Source organism: Rattus norvegicus, chromosome 3, assembly GCF_021556685.1.
Source record: "Rattus norvegicus strain SHRSP/BbbUtx chromosome 3, alternate assembly SHRSP_T2T, whole genome shotgun sequence".
Taxonomy (NCBI): Eukaryota; Metazoa; Chordata; class Mammalia; order Rodentia; family Muridae; genus Rattus; species Rattus norvegicus.
The window spans coordinates 24,729,263-24,753,449 of record NC_141536.1 but is presented as its reverse complement, the minus strand read 5'-3'; the positions used below and the strand labels follow the sequence as shown (position 1 = coordinate 24,753,449).

Sequence of the window (24,187 nt, the reverse complement as noted above, 5' to 3'; positions counted from 1 at the left end):
TTTTAGTTGCTCATCTACTTTCTCCTTGTTCAGCAACTCAAACTGTCCTGAACATTACTTGTGTTTTTAATCTCTGGTGTGAGGAAATGGCCTATGGATGCTCTGCCTGAGATCTCACATGGCTAGTTACCTTTCCTTCCTCCAAAGCATGGTGAAAATCCTCCTTTCTCCCCTGTGTCTGCTAGCATGCTTACCAGGACCCAGAAGTCTTGCCTAGTCCACTCAGCTCATTAGCGTCTAGCATCTTTATTGATTTATCAAGAACCAATTAGGGAAGAGGACCTTTTCTCCTCAGAACCAACTCCTACAGTGTAAGTCTAAAGATTTTTTTTAAAAAAGAAAAAACAAACAAACAACAACAACAAAAAACAACTACAGTAAGACTACAGATTTATACCATCATGATAGAGAGGGAGAAAGGATGAGAACATGATCATGAGGTTCTGTGAGGCCATAACAGTGAGGAGTAAAAATGGTTTGCTCAAAGAATGTAGGTCTGTGTCTGTTGATCCCTTCAAAACAAATTAGATATGTTAGAAATGAAAAGAATATAAAAAAGAACAAGGTGAAATTATGAAAGGGGGAAAAAGAAATGCACTAAAAAGATGAAAGAGAAAAAAATAAAAGAAGGAAGGAAGATAGGAAGGAATATTATAATAAATCAAGAACAGAGCTATGCAGAGGTAGCCAGCTATGATAACCTTCATTAATTAACATAAGATAATATGGAGAGGAGAAAGCTGGGTGAAGACATGGGACATAAAAAATGGTTAGTTGTGGGGTTGGGGATTTAGCTCAGTGGTAGAGCGCTTGCCTAGGAAGCACAAGGCCCTGGGTTCAGTCCCCAGCTCCGAAAAAAAAAAAATGGTTAGTTGTATCATCGGCTCTCATCTAGACTCTTGCTTTTTTCCTGAATGCTAGGAGGTACTGGCAATGGGCCATCCATTTTTCTGCTCTGAATTTTCCTCTAGATAATCTGAGGCCTCGGGTTTGGCAATCCCATCTAGTCTCACTCTGAGAATTTCGAGCCACCAAAATATAGTTCTTGTCAACCTCTTACAGTTTCAGCTCGAAAGAGTTCTAGAGGCTTCTATAAACAAATCTGTTATCTCCAACTGCAATCTGAGCCCTAAAGAGGCTGACACAGGAGGATCACAATTTGAATTCAGTAAATGCTGTATAATAAGGTCTTGTATTAAAAATAAAAAATTGAAAATGAGAAGAATGCTTATTTTTAAATATTAAATTTCTGGTTTGGTCAAATGAATAATAAAATACTTGGAAAATATCAACAAGTGTATATATGTGTTACATGTGCATTTGTGTGTATGTTTGTAAGAATGTATGTGTTTATCACCTGCCCTTTTAAAATATTTTTGACAGAGTATATTTTGGGATAATTAAGCTGTCCTTAAAGTTGCTTTGTTGCACAGGCAGACCTTTAACTTGTCAACCTCTGCCTCAGCCTTTTGAGAAGCTGGGAAATATGATTTCAGTAGCAAACTCAGACATACACAAAATTTGAGTAATAGGATTTTTCATAATTTTATAAGGTATCAACTTTCAGCATTAACTAAAACAGGAGAAACCAATTACTTAGTTGTTTCTACTACTACATGGTTCCTACTTGATATTTTACTTGGGGTTATCATACGCATGGGAGTACAGTTATAAAATTAATAACTGTACTATAGGTTAGTTATATAAAAATGTTCAGTTAAAATAATAGTCTCATCAATCAGTCTCACCAGCTCAAAATTTGGGAGTAGCTAACATCCATAATTAAAAAGAACAGTTACCATGAAGATAGTCATTAAAAATGAATTTGGAGGGAAAGCTATTGGTCATGTGTGTTTATGCTGAACACCTTGACTCTGACATAAGTAAAAAGAAATTATTTCTATCTCCCAGCATAATCATTAAGATCAATAAGCTCTCCTGCACAGTCCAAAATTGAATAAACTCCAGTCCTTTTTTTACTCATAACCAAACAAAACTAACTAACCAACCAAATACCAAAACAAGACACAAACAGAAACAGGCTTTCCAATCATTTTTAAGCCACAGTGCTACCTTGGTTTGGTGAATAGAATATATGATGTCTACATGTATGAAAATCCAAGTCTAATGAATTAACAAGGTTGCTCTATGCCCCATTTGTGTGACTTTCTGAAGAGATGGCATTGCGAACAGATTTGATTCCTTTCTTAGTTTGCAGTAAATATTTAACCTCAATCTGGAGCTTCTACTCTGCCTTTGATTATTCAGTTCCTGGAAAAAAAATACGACTTTTTTTATTTTCAATAAGCCTAATCAGCACTAGACCTGGGCAGCTATCTACCTTTTTACGCTATTAGAACCTACTTTCCTATTAATAACTCCAAGTTTCATCGGGCTGCTTTTAGCTCCAATTGACCAGCCTTCATGGCTATGCTTTCTTGACTGCTAACCAATGGTGTCTTTCTCTTCTCTCCACCTTCCTCTCTCTCCTCTCGTTGTCTCCTCCAACACCAAGTCTGGGAACTCGAAAATATGCCTATCTTAATTCTCTCCAGCACTAGGCTGTAGGCATCTTTATTCACCAATTAGAAATAATTTGGGGGCAAGGTCACAAAGCATCACTTTGGTCAAAATGTAGACTCTTTGATATTTGAAGCAATTAGAACTTGGGAGTTTGTACTTCGCCTTATAATACACGGCAACAGACCAATGCTCAACACCTAGTGCTCTGACTCTCATTTACATCCGTCATTGACACTGCAGTCTTTTAACTTGATGTCTACTTTTTGTATCTCCACTTTTGTCATCATTGATAGGGAGTGGTAAGGAAATAGAAAAGGATTTCTATGAACTAATCACATTGTAAGCAGACCCATTTATGACTCGGGGGTAGCTTTAAAATTAATTATATCACTACTTAGCCAAATGTCATAGGGCAAGCTTACAATCTCAGCTGATATACTTTAAAGCCAATCCAGAACAAGATTCTCTGTCTTTAAAATGGAAAGAAATAAGAAAATGCAGAAATAAGACAAATCTGGGTAAGTGTCCATGATTACAGTATGCAAACACAAAGGATGTTTTGTTCTTCAGAAGTCTAGCATGCTGGAATCTCCTATTACTAAGAGAGCCAATCTAGTAAGCTCATAGGCTTGATTTAAAGCATATTGGAGTTCTGGGGTAGATGATCTTTCTCTTACACTGTCTCTAGGCATTCCGGAACCATTACTAGGCCACGAAGGCTGGATCCTGTGGTTTTGTTTGTTTGTTTGTTTGTTTGTTTGTTTTCTTGCTTGCTTGTTTTTCTATTAGTAATTGACTTGTCTAGGCTTGCCTGGCCTTGCCCAGTTCTTAGGCCGAGTCTCCGAAACCACCAATTTGAAGTCTGTCAGGGAGTTAGCCTTGCTTTCTCATTTGACCCTTATGAATGATATCTGTCAATTATGTTTGTGCTCAGAATTTTTCAGAGGGTTTATAGCTGAATTTCTGTACTTCTACTTCCTTTAGCCAAACTAGGTGACACTGGGCTTGTGACTTCTCATCCATGAATATCTATCATTTTTGTTTGTCTGCTTGTTTGTTTTTGCTGATATTTCTTGCTCCTTTCCAAACATTCAGCTAGTGTTGTCCTGCTACAAGTAGGGAGCTTTGGCAGGTACAGCAGAGTACCCATCTCCCCTCAGGAACACAAGGCTCAACTTCCACCCTCCTTGATAGCTGCTCACCTTTGAGCCTTTTATCTTCTTGCTTCCAGGGAGGTTTCCTGTTCCTTTGCCAACTGTAGATAACTTTATTTCTATACCCCTCACAAAGGGTTGTTCTTTGTCCTGTCATAGTGAGTAGAAAGGTCTTCTCACCCTTCCCTAGTACTTCAGCTGTTTTCTTTTGTATATGAGTTGAGTGAGTCTGAGGGATGGATTGAGTTTCCTGTCTTTGAGACACTAAGGGGTCCCTCTAAGGTTTCCCGTTCTGCTTTTAGTCTTTGTATGTGAACTCAGTTGAAGGGATTCTTTGTGCCTGGGGTTCTTAGAGACTCAAAACTTGCACATCAAACTACATTTACTTTCAACAATTCTTTCCTATTTTAGCTTTTAAAAATGTTTGCCACAGAACACACTCCATGAGCCTTGCTGTTCCTCTCTCAGAGACCTGGGGCCCTTCCTATTGTACTGTGTATCCCTCTTTATTCAAAATCAAGGAATGTTGTGCTCTTGCAAAGCACTGGTCTTCCCCTCTTTTATGTGTTTCACTGTTCTCTGTAGCTTTTAGCATCTTGTGTGTGAATGAGCACTGAATGCCCATTCTTCAAATTCTCTAATGCAGATGGGAATTTGAAAAGCAAGTTTAAATTGTTTTCATCTCCTTCACCCTACCATTGTATGAAAACCCAGCTTCATTCTTCTTGATGCATAATACCCCCTGGTGATACTTTCCAACACTCACAGTTTATAAAATGGAGGCATTTGGTTGACGCAAATATGTGTCACTTGCTTTCAACTAGCTTATTTGGTCTCACTTAAACAGGCCAAGTAAAATTAGAAGTATAAATTCTCACTCTACAACAAGAAATGTTCTATATATTATATTATAAAAAATAGAACCCTGTTTTTCAAAGAGATAGTGCAAGAGAGTATGGTTAAAATCTATCTCAAAATATGATGCCTATTAACAATAAAATACATGTTTTTGGTTTATAAAAACATTTAGCTAGTATAAATCATTCAAGATGGTGAGCATGATGTCCATGTGAAAACAGCATTGTATTTTAGTAATCTGTATCCTTGTTGTAAGGAATTGTTGGTAATCAATGAGTTGATGACTTTATGAAAGGGTAAGCAAGGAGACAACATTTTGCATTCTATATCCATGAAATTTCTGCAAAATTATTCTTAGCAAAAGTTTAGTTTAGCATTGAGAACTCCAAAAGGAAGCCATTGGTATTCAGAAGTAAAGAGTAATCCAAATTTGGAATGCTGATGACAAAAGCCTGACAGAACAGAAACCACAGCCTGGAATTTCAATAGTGTAATAAACTCGAAATGAAGTTTAGAGAGAAACCTCTTCTCCTAAAATTGTATTAATATTAATAGAAACAAGAAGAAATGGTATGGAAAGGCTTAAGGTAATCTTAAAGCAGTTTAATAATTATGTGCATCCATTCAACACACATACCAGACATTAATTATACCTTCCAGAAGCACTCAGAGATGGAACTGGAATATTTCCATTTCAGTTAATAAAAAAAAGAATCAGACTTTTACTTTCTATATTATTTCTTATCCCAAATCTAAAAAAAACCATAAAGATATTTGGGAAGGGAAATTTTCTCTTATAATATTAAGTTTTGGAACTTTTTAAAGGTAGGATCCAATTCAGAAATGTTTATAAATGTAAATTCCAAAATTATGTCTTAGATCATGAGCAAGTACAAATATTAAGGATTACCTAAAGTAAAAGTATTCAGAATGTGCACAGCACAAAAAACATTATGGTATACATAGATTATGACAGATAGTGTTAGAAAAACTTCAAGAGAATTTGGGAGTATGCTCCAACATGGGCGCAGAGAGATCTTCAGTAGCTTACGAACTATAGATCGCTAAGTTAACACAAGAAAATGACCTTCTCCATATCCATAGATAAAAGCCTGATAATTGATTTGAGAAAATATAAGAAAATCCAGAGTTTTCATATGCGCTCTACCATTGAGGAAGATTTAAGTTGTGCATAATATTCAAGTAAATAATCCTAATATTGACCATTTATTTTACATGAATTCTGTTTTAACTTGAGCATTCATAATTATTTTGCTCCTCACAGCATCTTAGTTTGAAACAAACTTGCTTATTTCAAAGTTCAGATGAATGAGGAAACATGAGATTGTGCTCCATAATTCACTTATTCTAAACCATCTTGAAAGAAAGATGTTGAACTACAATTTTATAAGAGTTTATATGGCCACTCTGTGGGTGTGTGCATGTGTGTGTGTGTGTGTGTGTGTGTGTGTGTGTGTGTATGTATGTATGTATGTATGTATGTATGTATGTATGTATGTGTAGTCATGTAGAAGTTACTAGCAATGTCTATTGTCATTTCTCATTACTCTGCTCTCATCTTGCTTTTGAGATAGGATCTGTAACTTGCCTTGAAGTACACATATTAAGCTTGGTCAGCTGGTCAGCAAGCCTTAGAAATTCATCTGTCTTAGCCTCACCAGTACTGCACACATAAGCACGTACCACCATGCCTGGGTTTTCAGAGCGATTATTTTGCTTTCTGGCAGAACTCTTCACATTTGCATATTAGATGTCAACTTAACACAAACTACAAAACTACAGTCACCTTTAAACAGGCACGTTCTTTTCTGTGGGGCACTTTCCTGATTAATGATTGGACTCAATCAACTGTGTGTAGTGCCTACCCCTGGTCTTGTGCTTCTGGCTTGCATAAGAATGCAAGTTGAGCAACTCTCGATAACAAGCCAGCAAACATAGTTGCATTGTGGTCTCTACTTCAGTAGCTGCTTTAAATTCCTGTCCTCTTTTCCCATGAAGATGACATAGAAGTGTAAGTCAAATAAACTCTTTTCTCCCAAGTTCTTTATAGTCAAAGTGGTTTATCACATCAACATTAATGTTTTTAAACAAAATATTTCACCAGTTTCTTGAATTATGAATGTAAATATTAGATAAAATATCAGATAAAACCTATCAATCTATGAAAATAATCTTCAATTTTGCAAATTGGCTAAACTTTTATAATTATTATGACTTCAAGAGGCAAGATGTGTGTGTGTATGCGTGTGTATGTGTGTGTATGTGTGTGTTTATATAAGCCATTATATATAACCAAGTGTTATTTATTAATATTCCAGACAGAGAAGGCTATCCTTATGAAGGATATTATCTGTCATTCTATGAACATTGTTTCCTTCTACTACATTTATTCTGTTTTCATTTTTTGTAAATTTCTTCTTCATTATAAATATTTAACAGGGTAATAACTGCTGTCTGATGCTAACAGTATAAGTATTTCCTTTCATATTTTTAAATATCTTGTCATCTTTTTCTGAAAAAAAAAAGAGAAATTGAAATGCCCATACTTCAGGACATTCTTCAGTTTGGTAGATGGTGTTTGGAATGTAGTACAGATGTAGTGCTGAGGTAACTTAAAGAACAGAATATGTTGAGAAAAATATTAAGAAAATTGTATAGTAAATAGATTTTTCTCTTGGTCTTATATATAGCAAGTGAAAAGATTTAGAGAATAAAAAATGAAGGAAATGTAATTGAATTAAAAAAAAACATTACCTCGTGCTGAGATCATGAAATCTGCATATAGGAATATGTAGAGAATAGAGAAAAAGCTCACAAATTAAGAGTTTATACAACTCCTTCAAAAATCCCAAGTTTTGGTCCCAGAATACAGGTTGAACAGCTTACAATAATCTATAACAATAGGTTAAAGGAACCCAATACCATCCATTGACTTCGGTGGGAACAGTACTCATGTGCCCAAATACATAAATGGACACACAAATACATAATTAAAATTAAAAATTACTTAAATAGAAAAAGTAGAAAAATAAGCAAACATTGCTGTGGTTGTTAAATAGAAATGGCTGCCATAGCAAGATCTATTTAAAGGGAGTGATACTATTGGGAAGTGTGACCTCATTGGAGTGGATGTGGCTTTGTTGAAAGAAGTGTGTCACTAGGGGTGGATTTTGACCTCTCAAATGCTCAAACCAGTACCAGTCTGGCATTGTCTCTTACTGCTGCCAGTGGTTGCAGTTGTACAACATCCAGCTGCCTCTCCAGAACCATGTTTGCCTGCATGCCACCATGCTTCCTACCATGACAATGGTCTAAATCTCAAGTTGTAAGCCACCCCCAATTAAATCTTTTCCTTTGTAAGAGTTTCCATGGTTGTGGTGTTCATTCCGGGCAATAGAAATCCTAAACCCTAACTAAGACAATTGCTAACAAGTATTAAGCTTCATTGTTATACATACTAAAAGATTAAAATTAAAGCCCAATGGAAAATAAGGAAAATATTTCCTCTCTAATACTATTGACTATATATGTGTGTAGGATGCTTGTTTTGCTGTTTTGCTGGCATTTTTTTTTGTTTTTTTTTTTTTGTTTGTTCTGTTTTGCTTTTTGTTTGTCTGTTTGAAGCAAGCCAGTAAGCTGCACCTCTCCATGGTGTTTATAGCAGATCTTGCCCCAGCATTCTGCCCTGTTAAATTTTCAGTCCTGACTTTCTTCCATAATGAACAGTAATGTGGAAGGTGTAAACCAAATAAACCTTTTTCTCATCAACTTGATTTTTGGACATGGAGTTTCATCTCATCTCAGCAATAGAAACTAAGACACCACATTTTTTTTTCAGACAAGGTTTCTCTATGTAGCTCTATCTGTCCTGGATGTTATTCTATAGACCAGGGTGGTCTCGAACTCAGAGGGCAGTCGACCTCTGCCTCCCAAGCATTGAGATAAAAGGCAGTCCCACCATACCAGGCTGACCATGTGTATTTAAATACACTCTACCAGTTAGCAAACAGTAGTATAATACAGATGAAGATTTTACATCTCAGAGTTTGTGATGGAGACAAGTGATAAATGACTGGACAGTCATTACAAGGCAATATAATTATTCATGAAGTGATGTAAGGCATTCATGCATTTCTTCATTCATTAAACCAATATTTGTGAGATTGTATTACATAACTATAAAGTTTTTTTAAGTTACATGAATTTACTTAATTCTCTCTCTCTCTCTCTCTCTCTCTCTGTGTGTGTGTGTGTGTGTGTGTGTGTGTGTTTGTGTGTGTGTGTATGAAGGTCTGTGCCACAGTACCCATGTAGAGTTCAGAGGACCACTTGTCAGAGTTGTCTCCTGCCAGTATGTGGCACATGGAGATTGAACTCATGTGATCAGATTTGCCAGAAATTGACTTTATCCACTGAGCCACATTGGCAGCCCCAACAAGTTTTGAATCCAGAGGAAACACTGGTAGATACATGTTTAAAAATATATATCAGTTATATGTATGACTAAACTAAAGGATCTGACATGCCTTTATGTTAGTCATATACATAACTTATGTTTATTTTTAAACATCAATCTACCAGTGTTTTCCCAGGATCTGACATGCTGCCTAAAAAAACCTTCCAAGTACAATGACATCAAGAAGGTGGTGAAGCAGGCATCTAAGGACCCATTAAAGGGCATCTTGGGCTACACTGAGGACCAGGTTATCTCCTGCAACGTCAACAAGAATTCCCACTCTTCCACCTTTGGTGCTGGGACTGGCATTGCTTTCAATGACAAGTTTGTAAAGCTCATTTCATGATATGACAATGAATAGAGATACAGCAACAGGGTGTGGACCTCATGGACTACATGGCCTCCAAGGAGTAAGAAATTCTGGACCACCTACCCCAGCAAGGACACTGAAAGCAAGAGAGAGACCTCTTATTGCTAAAGGAGTCCCTGTCCCAACTTGGCCCCCAACACTGAGCATCTCCCTCACAATTTCTATCCCAGAAACCCGTAATAACATGAGGGAGCCCTCCCTACTCTCTTGTATACCATCAATAAAATTCACTGCACCCACAAAAAAAAATAAAGGGATTGAAATAATTATCAATTATTCTATCCAAGAATTTGGCTATATAACAGGAAATGTGCCTACTTCCTAAGAGTGTGGCATTATATTGCAAAGTAGATTTAGTCTAGGCGGACATCAACACGTAAGCTATAATCTTGAGCTTCTTTTCTTTCCTCCAAGAAGGATTGATTGAACTCATCAGTTCACTCTGTTTTTCGTTTCTTATCTGTTTTCTCTCATTAGGCCTTTGAATGGAACGAAAGCTGTCATCAAAGTTTGTTTTCAGAAGCTGAAGAAATATATGACTTAGCAGTTAAGAGCAGTAATTACTGTTAACCTAGGCTCTATTCATAGTACCCTCATGGTGGTTAACGACCTACTGTAACTCCAGTTCAGGGCTGTCTAACACTGTACATGGTACACACACACACACACACACACACACACACACACACACACACACACACACACACTGCAGACAAATGTGATCATATAATTAAATAAAATTTATATATTACTGAATTTGTCACCTATAAGTTAATAGATTATAAGCCATCCATTGAAGTGATGCATCATATTTGGCTAACTTAAGGGGCCATTTGATTGCAATACAGACTTTTTGTCTCAAGCAGGTAGAAGTCAGGAGGAGGGCGCAAATACTCATGGTCTCATAATACTTCCACTGGGTCAATGAGTTCATAGATAGGAAAGGGTCAGCTTTAAGGAGCAGCTTCATTGTAGACAGCGCTTTACATAAGCAAGAATAAGCCAAACCGTGTTCTAATACTGGCAGGAGTAACAGGAAGAGACGTTGAGAGGGAAATGCAGTAAGACTGAGGTAATTTCTACTGAGATTGACTAATTCATTATGTATAGAAAAGTTAATCTGATGAAGGGGTTGCACACTCTATGCGTTTCCTCTGGCTCAAACAGGGAGACAATTAAGTACCATTCATATATTGCTTGTTCAGTTAAGGGAATGGTGATGCTCTGAAGCTCTTTGTGTGTCTGATTTCTGGAGTCATCTGTTGACCCATCTGCTGGATGCCTGCCTTGGCTGACTCTGTAGGCGTCATCTGGATCTGCTAGCCACTAATTAAATGCTGCACTCTTGTTTTTTATTTTTCCATGAGCAGCTTGTAGTTTATCATCAGCCTTTTATCATGTGTATGGATAGTTGAACTCTTGTCACAGTTTTCTAGATGTGGCTCAGTTTTTCTTCATTTATCTCTTTGTCTTAGGGTTGTATTAGATGTCTCCTTTCTATAATAAATGGGTGCTTTTATAAGCCCCCATTATATTGCTGGTAGTTTAGTGTGTTCAAATCATATTCACCAGAAGAAAGGCTATATGAAAGGCCGTGTTGCCTTACATTTGTTTTTCAGGGCTTCTTTGAAGACAACCAGCCTGTCTACTGACACGGACTACAAATCCCTACTTTCCTTTTATAGGATCAGCTTTGTTACCTCAGATCCAGATTCAAGCCCTTTTATTTCTCAGTCCACACTTTTCCAACTTAAAATTTTAACTTTAAATTTTCTTTTAACTCCAAGTGAACTTTTGCCTCTGTGAGTCCTTTTTCTTCTACAATTCTGTGTTCAAACTTGCACAGGAAGTGGAGGGGCTACACTGGACATTAGTCCCATGTCTAAGCTTTCTGTGCTGACTTTTGGGTAAATGGTAAAGTCATTTGTGTCCTGTGTTGCTACTTGTTTAATGTAGAAGTTATATCTACAGTTCTTCAGCAGCTTTCATCATTAAAATACAAAATTAATAGTAAGCTGCTTGCTAATCTTGTAATTAATTTTGTTCCTATTTGCTGCTTTTTTTAAGAAGACTATCTGTGAACACAGTGTTGTTAGTATATGTTTTTATTAGATGCCAATGAAGGCTTTTGCAAGGTGAACTGCTAAAGGATTTTTTCTCACCTATCACATTTACACATAATTTACATGTGTACTTCGACTGTCCCGTCTCTCTCAATATTTATGTGATTCTAAAACAAGTGTATTTTGTTTAATTTAATTTGGTAGTTAGTCAATCACCAGCTACATGGACATCTAAAATAATATATGTTGTCCTTGTCATAGTAATTATAAGATGTGGTGAATATTGCAATTTCCTGCTGGTAATCCAAACTCAGAATATAATGATACCTATGGTTTATTGAACAGTATACTATTGTGTCCTCTATTATAGGATAGAGATATCCTATATAATGCACTTTTCCTCTTTAATCTATGATATTTGAGATAAAAATTACCAGTTGCAGTGACACAATTGGATTTTTAATGTTTACATATCCAAACACAAAAACCTAAACCTTATTAGGAAATACATGTGGAAGCCTGTCTATGAAACAGTGTTGCAGCACCTACTGCTAGATCTGCCTCTCCCATTTAATATGAGATAGATAAGCAATTTCCTATTCATGTGCAGGGCTCCAAACTATTGTATTTTTATAAATCATGATGTAGGTGTGAAAGTAAAATGAGTATGCAAAAATAGTTTTGCTATTTTGAATTTAAGTAGATGACAGGATTTTAACTCTGTTCTCTCTTGGCAAAAAAGACTAAATTGGGTAATAAAAAGGTCTTCATTATAATGACTTTTCCCCTTATTTATAAGCAGGTCTCTGATGTTATCCAGAAGTTCTTAACTGTATTATACAAAATGGGATTTGTAAGCACCGGAAATCTCTAGAGGATTATTGAATTAGAAGTTACATTGTTCTGTGTAAACTATGCTTCTTGGTGTGTCAATTGAAATGAATGAGTGGGAAGTTTGTTATTATATCTAGATAATAATTGAAATAAATTTTCTGATTGCAGAATTGGTAAGGATGTTGTTCTCTCTAGAGTAACAAAACAAGACAGAAATAAAAGAAAGGGGTGGAGGGAAGAGTCACTTTGTGGAATTGGATCATATGATTGTAGAGTCTGGTAAGGTTTTTTTTGGTAGGAATGAGTCCACAGTGTAGTTCAAGCCAGTCTGGAAGCATAGTCATGTTTCTCTGGAGAACTCAATTTCTTTTCTTAAGGGTTTCAGTTCTTTGGATGAGATCAAGCCTGTAATGGAGGCTAAGAGTCTTCCAGGCTTCAACTAGTATATCAATAAGCTCCAATTAAAATATTTAACTGCTTTCCCAATCCAAATTCTCCAAGTGACATTCCTTCAAACAAAAGCATGGTCAGGCCTGTCACATCAATACTGCAGTCCCTGGTACCAACTTCAGTTTTCGTTAGGGTTTCAATACTGTGAAGAGACAATATAACCAAGATAACAAAGAAAACATTTTAATTGGGGCTGAATTACAGTTTTAGACGTTCAGTCCATTATCATCACAGTGGGAAACATGACAGATATCCAGTCAAAAATGGTACTGCAAGAGCCAAAAGTTTTACATCATGATTCAAAGGCAGCCAGGACCATGGTCTGCGTCCCCCTGCCAGACTTGAGCATATATATGATACCTCAAAGCCATACCTCTACAGTGACACAAGTCCACTAACAAGGGTACACCTCCTCCACTAGTGTCATACTTTCTAATAGTGCTACTTCCCATAGGCCACACATATTCCAACAACCACAATTGGAATGTATTTTGCCAACCCTTTACTTCGAGGTAGTGTCTATCTTTGATGGTAAGGTATGTTTGTTGTATGTAGAGAAGAATGGATCCTGTTTTTTCATCCATTTTGTTAGTCTGTATCTTTTAGGAGGGAATTGAGTCCACCATTTTAAGATGTATCAATGACTAATAAATCTTAATTCCTGTTATTTTATTATAGGTAGTGGTAGTGGTAGTTGTAGTTTGTGTGTGTGTGTGTGTGTGTGTGTGTGTGTGTGTGTGTGTGCACATTTCTTTTCTTTTGGCTTGCTGATGTAAATTATTTATTTCCTGTGTTTTTATAGACGTAGTGAACCTCTTTTGTTTGTAGTTTTTATTCTACTACCTACTGTAAGGCTGGATTTGTGAATACACAGTACTTAAATTTGACTTTTCATGGGATATCTATGCTGATTGAAGGTTTTACTGAGTATAGTAGCCTTAGCTGACATCTGTAGATCTCTTAGCATATGCAAGACATGAGTCCAGGCCTTTTTAGCTTTTAATGCCTCCATTAACAAGGCAGTGTGATACAAATTGGTCTCTCTTTACATGCTACTTGCCTATTCCCTTGTATCTTTTAGTATTCTTTCTTTGTCTACAAATTTAGTGTTTTGATTACTATGTGGCAGGGAGAAGGGAGACTTTTTTTTTTATTTTAGTTTTTTTTTCTTTTTTTTGTTTTTGTTTTTGTTTTTTTGTTTGTTTTAGTGTCCTGGAAACTTCTTGTACCTTTATCAGTATCTCTATAGGTTAGAAAAAATTTTTTTCTATGATTTTTGCTGAAAATATTTTCGGACCTATGAGTTTTTCCTTTTTCTATTTCTAATATTCTTAGGTTTGGTTCTTCCATAGTATCCCAGATTTCCTACATATTTTGTGTCAGGAACTTTTATATTTAATAATTTTTGACTTATGTAGGAATTTTTTCTATTATATTTCAATGCTAGATTGTCTTTTCCATCTCTTGTAATTTGTTGGTGAAGTTTTCAGCTGTGACTCCTGTCTGCTTACCTAGATTTTCCATATCCAAGACTCTTCTAGCTTGGGATTTTTCTTTGTTTATTTTATTTCTTCTATTTCAATTTTCATAGTTTATTTCATTTCTTTCACATGTTTGTCTTTTCTTGGATATCTTTAAGGGATTTATTCAGTTCCCTTTTAAGGCCTTTATCATCTTCTTAAAATTGGTTTTAAGATTATTTTCTTGTGCTTTAGCTATGTTGGAAAATCCAGGGCTTGCTTTAGTAGGATAGCTGGGCTCTTATGGTGTCAGACTGACCTGGTTCTGGTTGACTGTGTTCTTATCCTGGCCTCTAGGCACCTGAGTTTGAGGTAGTTATACATTCAAGTGATGATTTCTGAGTTTGTATTTGCTGAATAGAGATTTTCCCCTTGGTTTCTGTTTCCTCTCTGTGTTCTTGACTGAGTGTTCATAGTTCTGGTGAATAGAAGCTCTTCTGGTCCTGTAGGAGGTCTCTGCTGTTCCTTTGGAGGCCTCTATTACCTCTGAGATCTTTGTGTGTTAGTGTTGCCTCTGGAGTTTTGGGTTCTGGATACTGGCAAGGCTTCAGGGGCTCCAGGTAACAATGTGGCCTCTGGGGTTCCTAGTACTTGCTTAGCCTCCATTGGAGCAGGAGTCTTCTGATGGTGTCGTCAACCTAAGATCCCTAATACCAGCATGGACAGTCAGAGAGGAGGGAGTCTTCTGGTGTTGTGGTTTGGAATCTCATTATCTTAATAGGCTAGCTAACTAAAGGAAACCCTAGAATATTATAGTAACAAATATACTTTATGCAGAACTTACTACACACTAGACATTCTTTTAAGTTATATTCTCAAAAATAAAGAAAAAAAATGAAGAAATAGAAAATAAATGTAAATAAATAAATAAAATTTCACATATATCGTCATTCAATCTTTAAAAACATGTTGTGAAGTAAGCATTATCCTTGTGCTCATATTTAAGCATTGTAGAAAAGATCAGGTCAGTAGCTTCCTTAGTTCTTGGGCTAGATGGGAAGGGGCAGTGTGATTCACCACCATCGTATTCCTAATCACTTGTAAGTTACAGTTCAGTTTTCAAAACTAAAATGAAGCAATTAGGCAGCAGCTCCTTTCAAATCGTGCCTCTTTGATATCAATTCCATCTGATTACCAGCAGTATGTATTCCTGAATGATAATATATGCTATTTCCATTTGAAGAGGGCCACTGGTAAAGCATAAAAAAAATGCTACTGAGTTAAGAGTTTTAAGAGATAAAAATGTAAGATACCCAGGCCATTCACATACATATTTTTCTTACGTGGTGATAAATTGATAATGGCTAACATGCTCCAAGAAGTTGCTCTATGTCAGACAGTACAGCTAGAGATCCCCGCAGTAGCTCAATTATAACCTCTGTGCAGACCTCATTGTTGGTTGACCCCAGTTTAGGACCTCAGGACAGGAGCAGGAACTATTTGCCCCTGATTATAACCAAAGAGAAAGCATGATGATTGCTTTTCTTTTTAGAGAAATCATCTTTAGATAGATTATCTCTTTAGATAGATTTATAGTGCAAGTAAAGAAATTTCTATTTATAGAATTATAGTGTCTGTGCCTTGTGATAAAATAAAAAAGTTACAAGTCACAAAGCCACAGTAAAAATTTAAAAACTAGATTTTCCATCTTGACTTGTTTTTACTGAAATTGATTTCAAATAAAATATCATTGTAAAATTCACCCATAAAACACGATAAATAGAAAAGAACAAACAGCTATTCTCCACTATGCTAGAATAGGCAAGTGCTCAGATAAATTAAACATCCATGAAGTATGGACAAAATTAAACATCCTTCTGAACATAGGCACAATATACCTGTGAAGTTGTTCTGGTATTCTGAAGCTTCTTGGATAGTAAGCCATAAGCACATGAGCTTGCTTTGAAATGCTGACTTTCCTTTTTTGGAAAACTGAAGGTTTGGATCAGATGAACCATTAAGTTTCTTATCACTATTTCTTCTAGGATATTTCCTGTACCTTACAGAAATACACTCAGTGTCCTTAAAATGAAAATACAGGCAGCACAGAGTGGGTTTTAAAAGAGTGAACACATGAGGAGGATAGTGGAGAAATTGAGAGGAGGAAATAGAAGTGGATTTCATCAGAACTGATATGAAATGTATAAAATCATCAACAAAAAATGTCAAATAAACAGAAGTATTGCAGACGTTCTTTGAAATTTCTGTTCATACTTACACACTCATATTTTAGGCTTCTATTTTCCTTTGATTTGTGTTTTGTATTATTCTGTAGACCACTTTCTTGGTTGCAACATTCTGGTGTTCAGTTAAAATAGCTTGTGATTAGTTTGTGAACATGCCTAACACTGTAATCCCTATGATGATAACAGGTCTATTATTTGCATGACAAGGTATTTAAATTAAATTGAAAAAGCTCTAAAAATGGCTAGATAGAAAATCACAACAAAGATCTTGCGTTATAGTTTATTTTCACTTTTCATTTCTTTCATTCTCTTTATTCCTTCTTTCTTTCTTTTTTCTCTCTTTCATTCTGTGTGATACTTCATTAAATAAATCAGTAGTGGTGAAAATAATTTGACTGATTATATGATTACTTTTTTCTTGCTCTTACATTTTTACAGATCTGGATAATGTAGAAGGTATTGCAGTGGACTGGATTGGAAATAACCTTTATTGGACCAATGATGGTCACAGAAAAACCATTAATGTGGCCAGGCTGGAAAAGGCTTCTCAGAGCCGGAAAACTCTGCTGGAGGGAGAAATGTCTCATCCAAGAGCAATTGTGGTAGATCCAGTCAATGGGTATGTAAGCCTGCTTCTGATGTTTCCTGTTTTATTCATATTAGCAGTGGGAAATTTTCTTTAGGTTTATACGAATTGATGAATGCATGTGGGATCAGAACATTGAAAGGAGTTACTTATTTCATGAGTTCCACTCCTAGAAAATATGTTAGATAGAAAGAGGAAAATACGTTGAACAAAGTAAAATGAGCAATTATTTGTATATTTGTATAGAGGGGATGTTCCTTAAAGATTTTTAGATAAGCACTATTCAGACAACCTGACACCAGAACACATAATCACTCAGTCAGAGACTTGATTGCTTAAACTTTTAAGCTGATCATATTTTAGGTATTGAGAACTAACGTATATTTTCTACATTTTCTGTGAACTACACATTTTGTTAAAGTAGTTACTGTGCTCCCATGTATAACAGTCTTTTGAATGGTTGCTGTCCTTATTCTCTTTCCTTGAATGACGAAATAAGTGAGCATGGATCCCATTCCATTCAATTGCAGACAGAATGGTTAGATGTTAAACCCGGGCAGCCTGTCTGCAAAGTGTTTTTCTATTCCTTTATATGAGTCTATGGTGATTTTAAGCTCATTTATATTTCCATCTGGGAATATAACCTTATAGTTTTCTGCTACTTGGTCAGAATGAAGTATTTTGTGGAATAATTTGATTTTTCATTCAGATCTAAGGCATGGAGATAAAATCATATTTATATAATATTAAAGAAATGTGAAAATTCCTAACAGAAATTTAACATTAACTGAATAGATTGCATAGTTTTGGCTTCTGATTTCTGTGTGAATATGTCCTTCCATGCCAGGAAAATATGATCACAAATGGATATTTTTTTGATCCAATGTATACACTAAAAATGAATAGGTTGTGAGAAGTTCATTGTAAGCTGAAATCACTGAAGTGCAGCTTCTAGAACTATGTGATTTGAAAATAACTTCAAATACAAGCATAGTACATCTTCCTAGGGAGTAGATGAATCACTTTGCACATTTTCAACAGAATTAACTACACTGTAGCTCTGACATTTTCATGTTTGGCTTTCATAATTATCTGTACTATTACTGAAACATCCATTTCATATTGACCAAATCTTCTTAAGTCTCAATTTTCTTTGTGCAGATGAAATGGTAAGAGAGAAGACCATAATAGAGCTTCTGTTTTATCTTCAGCGTGAGGATAGATTTGGAGGGAGCGTGTTCACCTTCATTTTAAAGAGCCTAATTTTAGCGCTGTCTGAAAATTGGTTCAGAAAGCCCTGGGACTAGCCATGGAAGTCTGAAACAACTTGGTCAGGTGGTTATTACCAACATGACTAGTAATCAAAGGAAACATTAGCCCAAAAATTCATCCCAATATTTGGAACTCTATATAAACCTTTCCAGAGTAAGAACTTTATTTTTTCTTCTGCTTTCCACTACCATTATCTTTTAGAAGTTCATAGGGGAAACTCATTATTCATTGCAAAGATACACTTCATCAAAAGTATCAGACAATCAAAGGTTCAAGACAGTATTAATTATTTATTTAATTTAAAATCCATGCAACTTATACATATCAATAGAATCATGGTGGGTAATTGCCCTCCAGAAACATGTGATATTATGTGAATGATACACACTCACACAATTACAAGTGAATTAATACCAGGCCATCAGTGTTACTGATACTCTGCTCACAGTAGCAACATAATGGAACCACCATAGATATCTATCAACAGATAAATTGATAATGAATATGAAACACAGACATAATGCAGTTGTGTTTAGCTATAAGGAAGAATAAAATTATAAAATTTCAGGAAAGTAGATAAATCCAGAAAATATATTAAGGTGATTCAGAAAGGCAAGTGTTTCCTGTTGTCAAATATTTTTCCTTGCATTATGTGTATATGTATGTATTCACATAAGTAGAGGTATGTGCAGGGATAGCCTAGAACACTAGCATGGACCCCGTGGCAGAAAAAGAAAGAGGCATGGATAAAAGGTGAGCCAAAAGATACCTGTGACATATAAACCAACAGGAAGAAGGTATGTGGGGCAGGTATCCAATGAGGGAAGCAGAGAAAGCAGTTGGAGAACTAAGGCAGAGTTAACAACAAGGAATTGTGTTTGACAATGTGAAAATGAAACCTAATAGGTACGTTAAGTGTTTGAACTAACAAAACCAATGTGAAGTGAAATGCAGTGCAGAGGTATAGGAGAGAGCAGACAGAAAAGGACCTTGTGAGGACATTGTCAGTGTGGCAATGACTTTGGACTCATTTTGTTAGCATATTCATTTTAAGGGTTTCAGAATAATAGCCATAGTTGCATATTGGAAACTGTTTTGAATCCTAGCACGAGTAATAATGACACAGAGGTGGTCCCTACAGCATGAAATACTGAAGGGTTAATCCGGGAGACAACTTGACAACAGTATCAGGAGGAACACAGCCTGAACCCCCACCAATCCCTGGGCTTGGCTATAAATCTCCACCCAGAATAATCACCACCCTGGAACCTCACCCGACCCCTCAAACCCCTGAATAAACTATACACAGCAAAGTTAGCCACCCGCATGTGGCCCTCCCAGTTAAACTCTTCTGTGAGGTTTGTTGTAAACTGTAACTTTGGGCTATTTCTTGGGTCCAGACTGCCAGAATACCTTTCCTTCAGAGCTATACACTACCATCGGGGAAACCTTTCCCCTCACTTACAGGTCCCCAAACACACACACACACACACACACACACACACACACACACACACACACACACGCACAAAGTCTAATAAATCAGCATCATCTGAGGATGGAGGGTTTCAAAAATAAATGAATGGATCATGATGTTAAGCAGATTAAGCCAAACACAGAAACATAAATACCACATGATCTCTTATATGTGGAATCTAGATTGTGTGTGTGTGTGTGTGTGTGTGTGTGTGTGTGTGTGTGTGTGAGAGAGAGAGAGAGAGAGAGTGTAGAACTTGAAATAAAGAAATACATTTTCCCCTGATATTTCATCTTTGTAAAAAATAATCTTGAATACTGGATCAGTTCACAATAATTCTTCATTTGAGCAGTGCCAAGTTTCATGTGGCTTACACTGGGAAAACTTACTGGGTGGTAAGAAAATGAAGAATGCCAGACACAGAAACCTGAGAGCAGGTGGGATGTGTGTGAAGCCATGTTCACAATAGTCCACAATGACTGGAACCAGTGCGTTTGTTACACACAGCTCACCCAGAAGGGGTTATCTCATCCCAGGAGGAGGTCTTTCTGGGTACAAGTGTTTGGCTGTAAACACGGAGTTGAGAAAGCTGCAGTTGCTAGTTTTTGTACACACTGATCAGTTGTCTGTAAGCACTTGTAATTGGCCAGAGAAGAAGGTTTTGACAATTTCGAGCCATATGGGGAAAAGCTTTGCCAATTTCCCATGGGTTCAAGGCCTTAATCCTTTTTATGTTTGTGTTCTAATTAAGAATACACTTTCACTCATGACTTTACTGACTGCCAACCTCATTGAATCTCTACAGAACAGAAAAACATAAACATCATTATTACAATTTCAAGGCTGTGATGCATGTATGCTTGTATACATACATGTATATGCATGCATATTAATAAATATATTTTTGTGATTCCAGATAGGGAGCTACAAAGCAAAATGCGTATGTCATGATCAACAGAAAATGTTGTGAGGAAAGATTATTCCCATTTCAATAATGTGTAATTTTATAATAAGAATAAAACTGCTTTAATTAAGTGAATATAATGACTTTAGAGAAAGCCACTGAAATATCATGTAGTTCATTTTATGAAGCTGATTTATATAAACGGAACTAAACACTTGTGTCTATTATGTAATTAGAGAAACTAATGTTTCTTTTTTGACAGTTTCTATGTTGTCACAATGATAAAAGCCCTTGTACAGGGAGAATACATCATAGACTGAATACCATCCTGGCTTTCTTTCAGATTAACATTCCATTTCAACAGGCAATCAAAAATAATTGTTAGCTGTTAAAGAAAATTTGATAAAAGCTTAATTGATATAAAATAGTAGAGGACATATTCTCAACTTGCACTTGTCAGTGAATTTGAACATTTGTAGAATTCTTAGTTTAGATTCAGAATTTTCCAAAATTATGCCAGAAATTCTTCAAGTTTCCCACAAGGGAGCAAAAGACATCAGGGGGCCTTCTTAAGACCTCCAGCTTAGATAAGCATCGGTCCTTTTCAGAGCTGTGTCTGGCTGCCAAAATGAAAGCCCAGTTTAATTAATAATCCAGGAACTTTCACATGACCCTTAAGCAACACATCTAGTGGGATCCAAGCTTATTCCTGAGGGAATTGGAACATTAGCTGCAGGCTCACTCCCCCACTGTTAACAGCTCACACAAAAGATCCACTTCTAAAGGCGGGTGTTTTGTTTGAGATAGAAATTAAAAGCTCAAAATCTCAAGGTCAGTCAACCTGCTGTTATTAAACTTATGTGCAGTTAAATCATCCTTTGTGGTTTTGGGACAATAATAAACAGCAATAAAGCATAGATAATTTGCATCAGGAAGACAAATTGGATCTGGCTAAACAAAGCTAATATGCCTGTGACCTTTAGAACAAAGGCAATCCAGTTGCCTATCTAAAAAATAAAAACACTAATTCATCTGAAATTAAATGAAGTCTGGAGTAGATCATTAACTGTGCTCTGGATTCTCGTGTCAGCTTCCAAGTTTTTAATCACTGAGCCAAATTATGCCATTTATGAAACAATAGTTAAAAGTGACACCACATAAAATTATCAGGGTTCAAAAAATAAGTATTTGGTACTTACACAGTTTTCATTAATGTATTAGGCAAGCCTTGGTGGCTAGTGGTAGCTTTTTGTGGCAGCTTGGAGAATGGTAGCTGGCTGTACGTTCTCTGTGGTGAGGCTACTAGGTTCTTTAGTGGCCTTGGCTTTAGTGGATTCCCTGAGCTAACTGGTTCAGAGAGGTAAGTTCAGATACAGCATATCATCGAGCTCCTGTCTCAGGGAAGTAACAAATCTGAAGGGTGCTTCTATATGGTGGCTACTGGAGATAAGGAAATAAACTCTTGTTTCTCACGTCCTAGTTGGATGTATTGGACAGACTGGAAGGAAGATAAAATTGATGACAGTGTCGGAAGGATTGAGAAGGCTTGGATGGATGGAGTCAATCGACAGATTTTTGTGACTTCGAAAATGCTGTGGCCAAATGGCTTAACACTAGACTTTCACACCAGCACATTATATTGGTGTGATGCCTACTATGATCATATTGAGAAAATATTTTTGAATGGAACACATCGAAAGGTAAGAGACAAGCGCTGCTGTTTGTAACCCGCAGGCATCTTCTTCCACAGAGCCTTGTGGTGCTGTGTTAAAAATGCTTTCCAGTTTATTTTTACCCCTCTGAGGTAGCTGCCAATCCTCTCTGTGGGGTGTCTGAAGGAGAATGAGCATTGAGCTGTGCAGTTGGCACTGGCCTCTCAGAGGCCAGGCCCAGCTCGCTGTAGTATGCCAGGATTTGTGGGTTTTTTAAAAGAAGCCCTCCTAGAAGCAGGGCCGATTTTACAATGCAGCCTTTCTACATTATTGATGGATTTTCTGTGACCAAGCAACCCCTCTCTATTTAAATATGTTCAATATTTGCAGCTGAGATTTAGACAAAGTAATTACACTGCATTCATCTGAGGAGAGAATTTTGTGATACTGAACTCAAGATACATTGTAGGAATGGGCTGAATTTCAAGGGGATTGGTGCAAATAAATATGATCTTCCTTCTTTTGCTTTAATCATTGTAAATGGCCTGGCCTTATTGGGGAATGCTGAAAAGTGTCTAGTTGAGAGGAAGACACAGGCCTAGTGATAGAATCATCACCCTGTTTCTTCATCTTTATTCACTAACAACCTAGAGCCCCATAGAATGACTTTAACTACAAGGTAAAATGTGAAAAAAGAGTAAATGGGATCTTTCCAAATGTGTTCCTTGATCTACGTTCCTTTCAGGATCTGAGTCCTGGACAGTGGGCTCATCCTAATCACTAAGAATTATTTTTGAGAAATAAATTGTACCTTAAGAGGTTCAGTCATTGGTTATCACAGATAATATCAACTGATTTTGCCAGATAAATAAATTTGATTGGTATGTTCTATGATTCATATGTTTCACCTCTTTTAACTAAATATCTGTACTTCCTCTGAAGATGTTAGTATATATACAATATATAAGTACACAAATGCTTTTTAAATACATTTGTGTGTGAGAAAGCTCATGCATGTGTATACACACAATGTGTATAATTTCATGCTCGTCACATTTTCGGCTCTGCTGTATCCCAGTCTTTCATTGTAAATTTAACTGGAGGATTCTATTAAAACGAGCACAGTTTCAATTTTTATGTAGATAAGTTTCTTAAATTATGAATATTGCTTGATTGAGATGAAAATATTTGCTTTCATATACCATTCAGTAGGAATTTATAAGTGATGAAGGATAAGGCGAGAAGCCATGTTGGGTCTCTAGGATAGTTCCTATTTATCAGTTTATTGTGCAAGATGACATGATTGTTCTTCTGAGTCCTCTATTTTGACAACAAATGGAAGGGAATAGAATAATAATACATGATCAAATTAAGCCTCATTAGCAAAAATTATCTATGTAAAATTAAACATAGTCATTCAAACATTTCCTTTCACTTGATTATTAGATGAACAAAGTGTGTAAGTGTGCATAAGTGTGAGATTTTACGAGTATATATATGTGCGTGTAATAATTATTTAGATTAACTGTCATCTAAGGGAATAATAAATATCACAGAGAGAAGAGGGAGAAATAAAGTTGACTGATGCCATTTTAACATTTCTGTTCTCCATCATGTCTGCAGTGATGTTTATGAGAAAAATTTGAACACATGATGAATTGAGTGTCTCCTTCACATAGCATTCAAAAAATGATAAAAATAAGCTCTCAGTGTAGAGATGTCTTTTGTAAATCTACTCTGATAAAATATGAATAAAGACTATAGTTAGGTTGTCCTCTGGTATGGTTACATACATATTATTTACTTAAATAATTATACTTGAGAAGTATAATTGATTTTTTTGTAGTGTGTTTATCTTCAT

At 36.1% G+C, this 24,187-nt stretch overlaps 1 protein-coding gene across 2 annotated transcripts in view; it reads left to right on the top strand.

The window, feature by feature from the left end:
* Positions 1 to 24,187, top strand: part of Lrp1b (LDL receptor related protein 1B) — a 2,085,328-nt gene that overhangs the window by 1,199,892 nt on the left and 861,249 nt on the right. For both annotated transcript variants that reach the window (XM_087654909.1, XM_087654910.1), the window contains exons 12-13: positions 16,874 to 17,054; positions 22,155 to 22,374. In XM_087654909.1, coding sequence (XP_087511035.1) covers positions 16,874 to 17,054; positions 22,155 to 22,374 — 401 coding nt within the window. The remainder of the gene's footprint in view (positions 1 to 16,873; positions 17,055 to 22,154; positions 22,375 to 24,187) is intronic.